The 6451-nt window shown below is 41.1% G+C and overlaps 1 protein-coding gene across 1 annotated transcript; it reads right to left on the bottom strand.

The window, feature by feature from the left end:
- Nucleotides 1–5671: 5671 nt before the first annotated feature.
- On the bottom strand, nt 5672–6169 carry LOC126355285 (putative gustatory receptor 28b). Its single transcript, XM_050005574.1, has one exon. It carries the CDS (start codon nt 6167–6169, stop codon nt 5672–5674), a length of 498 nt encoding a protein of 165 aa, XP_049861531.1.
- Between the last annotated feature and the right edge of the window lie 282 nt (nt 6170–6451).

Raw genomic sequence — 6451 nt, 5'->3', positions numbered from 1 at the left:
TTGCAAGTCTGAAAAGGCACGACGAAAATATTTGCGGTCTAAAACGCGGCGTTGACGTCACGTATCGGAAGGTTCAGGGTCGGAACGTCCAGGACATTGCGTACTGTCCCATTTCAACTGCTCTGCGAAGCACTTGCAGCACAGAGATTCAGGCAGTATTGTGGTTGTTGTGAGGGGGACGGAAGGGGATGGGGGACCGATGGGAGGTGTGTGGGACAGGCCTGCCTAGCAGTGGCTTTGAAGGACGAGCTTCCGGATCGCAGTTTTAATTCGTCAGATGATTCCAGTACATTATGTTGTCGTTTTTTTTTTTTTTTTTGAGAAACTATCGTAAGGTCATAGGCCTTTTGAAAACCTGATGTACTCGTAGTGATTGGTTTAAGTATTAAGTCTGTAAGTTCTTGTGGTGATTGAATACTACGCTCTATGCGAGAAGAAAACAACGCACCATGAAGGAACTATCCAAATGGAAAGGAAAAGGTTATGTGTGATTAAACAAATCATTAAAATGTCAGAAAAACTGGATGGTTTATTCAAAACGAAGAACTTCACTAGGGCAAGTCAATAACACGTTGATCCTCGCCTGACTCTTGTGCAAGCAATTATTCGGCTTGACATTGATGGATAAGAATTGCTGGATATCCTCCTGAAGGATGCCGTGCCAAATTCTGTCAAACTGGCTCGTCAGATCGCAAATTTACTGGAATGGTTGGAGGGAGCCACCCATAATGCTCCAACTGGGTGAAGATCAGGCGTCCTAGCGGACCAACGTAGGGTTCAAGCACTAAGACAAGCTTTAGAAACTCGCGTCATGTGCGGGCGAGCATTATCTTGCTGAAATGATGTCCGGGATGGTATTCAAATCAAGGGTAATAAATCGAGGCATAGAATATCGTCGACGTACCGCTGCGACGTAAGGGTGGCATGGATGACAGCCGAAGGTGTCCTGCTACGAAAAGAATTGGCACCCCAGACCATCACTCCTCGCTGTCATGGCGGGCTGTACAGAGGGTCTCTAGACCGCTTGTCATCTGGGCGCAGTTCGAAGCGGGACTCACCGCTTGCCCACATGTCGTGGTCGTGCGATAGCGTTCTCCCTTCCCACGCCCGGGTTCCCGGGTTCGATTCCCGGCGGAGTCAGGAATTTTCTCTGCCTCGTGATGGTTGGGTGTTGTGTGCAGTCCTTAGGTTACTTAGGTTTAAGTAGTTCTAAGTTCTAGGGGACTGATGACCATAGATGTTAAGTCCCATAGTGCTCAGAGCCATTTTTTAACTCACCGCTTACGACAGTTCTGCTCCAGTCAATGGGTTTCCAGGCCGAAGCCATCCTGGGCTTGCCTCTGAACAGGATAATACCCGCCCGCAAATGACGAGAGTTTCTATTGCTTATCTCCGTGCTTGCCAGACCTATAGTGGCCTTCTAGATTGTCGGATATGTACCTAATTGAGAACGTTTGGAATATTATGGGCAGGACCTCCAAGCAGCTCGGGATTTTGTCGATCTGACGCACCAGTTGGACAGAATTTAGAACGCTAACCCTCAGAAAGAACTCCAACAACCCTGTCAATCAGTGCCAAGCCGAATAACTGACTGCGTAGGGGACGGAGATGGACCAACTCGTTACTGGCTTCCTCAATCTGTGAAGCTCTTTCTCTTCAACAACTCATTCAGTTTTTCTGAAATTGCAATCATTTGTTTGTTTGCTTGAACATGTGCATCGCATCCACTGTTTTCCGTCCAGTTTGGATATTTCCTTCGTGGTGCTTCGGTTCTTTTTTTCTTATAGTGGGTAGTGAAAATTTCGTATATTTTAAATTTCAAGTTGATGATTTCTCCTGTGTTCTCTGGTGTTCAGCGGGGTTAACACTGCTTTGTTAAATTTCATTGTTAACATGTATTGTGTCGAGAAAGTTTTTCGACAAATTCTACCACCGTAGCACCACAATTTCCCAAAGAAACCGGTACAAACTCCGTGTTAACCTTTAACACTGGGTCCTTCGGTGCACAGGGGTATGATATAAGCACGTGGCCCTCCCAGGTGTTATTATCTTTCCCCACTCTATACTTATGCTTTATAATGTCAAACAGTGGAACCACACATCTGGTTCTCTGCACTCGTGACAGTTTAGGAACGCGTTTGCGCTAACATTTGCTTGGTGAAACTCAACTCTTAATCGGAGGTATTATTTCAAATAGCATCACAAATGACGTGTTTCAAACTCATTTTGTTATCATTCAGCTCAAATTGTGTTATTTCTTAGTAACCAGTACAATTCAACTACGCTTTGCAGCAACAACTTAAAAAGTTGAAAACAAATAAGTCGCCAGATCCCGATGGAATACCAATTCTGTTTTATAAGAAGTACTGTTCGTAACTGCCCCCATACTATACTTGCACTTTTCGAAATTTCTCGCCCAGTGCAAAGTCTTAGGCGACTGACTCCTGTGTATAAGAAGGACGAAATAACGGATCCACAGAATAACAGACCAATATATTTAACAACGATTTACAGCAGAATTATTGAACATATTCTGACATCGCATATAATAAATTTCGTTGAGACCGAAAAGATTTGTCCACGAACGAGCACAGTCTTAGAAAGTATTGCTTGTGCCAAACACACCTTGCCTTTACTCACAGGATATACTACGAACTATGCATGAAGAGGAACTGGAACATTCCATATTTTTAGACTTCCGGAAACCATTTGACGTGGTGCCCCACTGCGGACAGTTAACGAAGGTGGATGCATATGGCATAGTTTCCCAGGCATTTGAGTGGTTCGAAGACTTCTTAAGTAGTAGAACTCAGTAGGTTACCTCCGACGGTGAGTGGTCATCAATGACAAGGATCTCGTCTGGAGTGCCCAAGGAAGTGTGATAGGATCGCTGTTACCTTCTGTGTATGTAAACGGTTAGACGGCAGGTGGGCAGCAATCTGCGGTTGTTTACTGATGATGCTGTGGTGTACAGGAAGTTGTCCTCGATGAGTGACTGTAGGAGGATACAAGATGACTTGGAAAAAAATTTCTAGTTGGTGCAATGAATGGCATCTAGCTCTGAATCTAGAGAAATGTAAGTTAATGTCAAACTGGTGTGCAGTGGACTCCATGTTTTGACATGCCAACGATTATCATTTTAGTGCAACTGCTTGAAATAAGTAGCTATTATGCCCTCTATATAGTGCGTAACGTGCATAAATGCAGATATATTTATTCGTGTCTGACAAAAGTGTACTGAACAGCATTTCATCAGTATTTACATTATTTGCAGACTAACAATTATAGATGCTTTTGTGTTGGTTAATACCTCCTAGTACATGCGACAAGAGGCGGTCGTTATTGCTTATTTTGCCCTGTGCAGCAAGTCAGGCATTAAAGGGTCGTTGCATGGGTGCAAAACAGTTAGCTTAAACTGATTGGCCTAGTTCACTTACAAGGAAACATTTTCAAGTGCCGATAAACGATGTTGGTGAGTGTGAGAGGGGAAAAAAAGTGCAACATGAATATCTTTGTTTGAGTCTAAGTTCACATTTGATCGGAAAAGCCCACCTGGAAAGTTAATTTGGCATTTTTGGTTTGCAGAAATATCTTTGAAACGATGAAAAACTTTTTTCACACAAAAATTTATATGTAATTGATGTTCGTGAAAACTATAATCAGCTTTTTTAATAACATGAATTTTTTCAAAATATCCTAAAAACATTAATTAATTCTGAAAACTTTTGTTACTACATCAATTAAATAAGCTTTCAAACCACATACATTTCTGTATAATACAGCTGGTTTCAGAAATACTTATTTTGGAAATTAATCTGTACACAACTTACTGCTGGAGTATTTTCAGTATACCTAGTTACAATATCTAAACATTCCTTACATTTTAATTATCTATTTTACTTATATTTGTTTTACGTTTTAAATTGCTATTTTACGTATTACATTCATGGTTTTATTTCATAATTTACACACTAGTAGTTTGTTAATGGAAAATTATGATTAACTTATTATTATGATAGAAAACATTTACAGTAATGATAGTCTGAAAATAAGTGCTTCAGGCACATCTTTTTTTACGCTATGCACATAAAATGAATGATACTTCTTCATGAAATACATACGATGGATAAGACAATAAAAAACAAAATTCAACAGGCTTTCAAATTGTCACAGATGATCCTCTAAATATACTGATTTGTACCAGAAATGTTTCACAACATTGGTAAACCTTGTCAAAGATAACAGATCATGTAGTAATGGCTGCAGCTTGATTATACTGCTTCTCAAATGGAGATTTACATCGTAATCATTCAACAGTACAAGATATGACAGTCTTCTCACGAAGTTCTTTCAATAGCAAAAGCTGTATACATCCCATGACTGACTTGTGTCATAAAAACATCATTACAAAAGATTACACATCATAAGTGAAGAGTACTTTCTTAAAAAGAACAGTTCCACACTAATAAGAATAATTTGCACCTGATATTAAATGGATATTCTGCAACAACATCGCTACTGTCTGTACCAAATTGTGGAGTTACAGTCACAGTAGAGACTAGGAGTTGAGATAACAGAAGGAATGAAAATTAAGATGTGTGTTAGAGATGACTGTTGTCTTCCACCAACTCTATTTAATATCTATTTCGATGATTTGGTTAGTAACTGGTTTAATAAAAATGTGGTGTTAGAGTAGGACGAATGACAATAAAATGTGTAAAACTGGTGCCATGATCTTGATGAGTGCAAACGAAAAGATGATTAACAATATGTTAAAATAACTGAATAATAGCTGTGAAAAGTATGGAATGAAGAGGAAACATGAGGAAGACTACTGCAGTTGTTTTAATACAGCAATAAGGAAAGATAAAAGTGAAACTTTGCGTTTAGATAGAGGAAGAAGTTGATAACTGTAGATACCTAGCACAAAAAATTACCAGTCACATGACATGTAATCAGGAATTGAAAACAAAGACATCCATTGTAAACAGATTGTTTTACTGAAGGACGAGTGTGTTATGTGGCCCATTAAATAAACAATTAAAGAAGAGATTAGTAAAGTGTTTTATATGGACTGTCGCCCTAAATGGCGCAGAAACATGTACACTCCGGCAGAGAGATGAGAAATGCTTAAAGGTTTTTGAGTTGTGTATCTGGTGAATAATCGGATGTATGAAGTGGACAGCTGAAATAAGGAATGAGTTTGGATTGCAAAGGCTGAACGAGAAAAGACAAGTACTTGCTGGACTTAAGGGAAGAAAAGAAATTACCTAGGATATGAGAAGATCTTCTATGATAAAGGATATGCTAGAACGAATGTTGAATGAAAAAAGAACCAGAGGTAGTAGACTATACCAGTTCATTATCGACACTATGAAGATGATGGCAGAAAATTGGAACTGAATAGTAGTGAACTTGCAGTTATAAGCCTGCTTAATGGGCAGAACATGTCATCATCATCACCAGTAATAGAAAATTCTATCTACAGGCTGCTGGTGAGAGTAACTGCTACAGAGCCACCACTTGGGGAAGAACCACATCCAGTAGCATCATGTGCTGTGCAGTGGAACAGAAGTAAATGCACATCAACAGTTCACCTGTTGACTAGGTACGTGTCTACTAAAGAATTCATTCTGAGTTATCTGAAATTTTGCCCCATATCCGTACGTAGTTAACAGCTTCGTACATCGTTCGCTTGTCTACTAGCGTCTGGGAGGCCAAACTGGACGAGGATGACGAGGTAGGTGGTGATGGCGGCCACACAGCTGGTCAGCAGCGACCTGTCGATGGTGAAGAGTCCGGCCGCGCTGTTGGTGAGCCCACGGCTGCCCAGCTGGTGGGCGAACCTCTGCAGGCTGGTGTGCAGCCCACGGTGCTCCCCTGCAGATGGCAGCAGCAGCAGCAACCTGTTCACCAGCTGCTCCGTGCGGTTGGCCTCCTGGACCACGGCGTCGCTGCTCTGCGCTATGCTGACGAGCCGCCACACTGACAACACCGACCACGGTAGGCAGTCCAGCAGAACCAGTCCAGTCGATTCACCACACGACAGTGCCCTATCTCCCAGGAAGTGGACCAGCGTAATGTATAAGTTTGTCACAATATTAAAGAAAGAACACACTACTTCTGCAACATTCTGAACACCGAATGCCGTGTTGACAGTTTTCGCCATTTCGAGAAGGAGACTATGTGCTATCTGCAAACCAGACAGAGAACTGCGACCGTCGAATTTTATAACTGCTGGCTTAATGAATTTCGTGGAACACTTTTCTTTTATCGCTGACAATGACAACAGATAATCTAGTTCATCCTCTGAGGAAATATGAATAGCATAGAGCAAACTCTTGTTCACGTGGTGAAACCTCCTCCTTAGCAATACATTAAGGGCGAGATACTGCAGAATTACTGTATGTCTTACAGCATAGAAAAAATACAGTGTAATAAACTGATCAAA

Source organism: Schistocerca gregaria, chromosome 3 (assembly GCF_023897955.1).
Source record: "Schistocerca gregaria isolate iqSchGreg1 chromosome 3, iqSchGreg1.2, whole genome shotgun sequence".
Classification (NCBI taxonomy): Eukaryota; Metazoa; Arthropoda; class Insecta; order Orthoptera; family Acrididae; genus Schistocerca; species Schistocerca gregaria.
The sequence above is the reverse complement of the archived record's forward strand: the minus strand, read 5'-3'. Positions and strand labels throughout refer to the sequence as shown.

Bases quoted from the DNA above. Each gene is read 5' to 3' on its own strand.
- LOC126355285 (XM_050005574.1), bottom strand. From the start codon at position 6,169: ATGGCGAAAACTGTCAACACGGCATTCGGTGTTCAGAATGTTGCAGAA.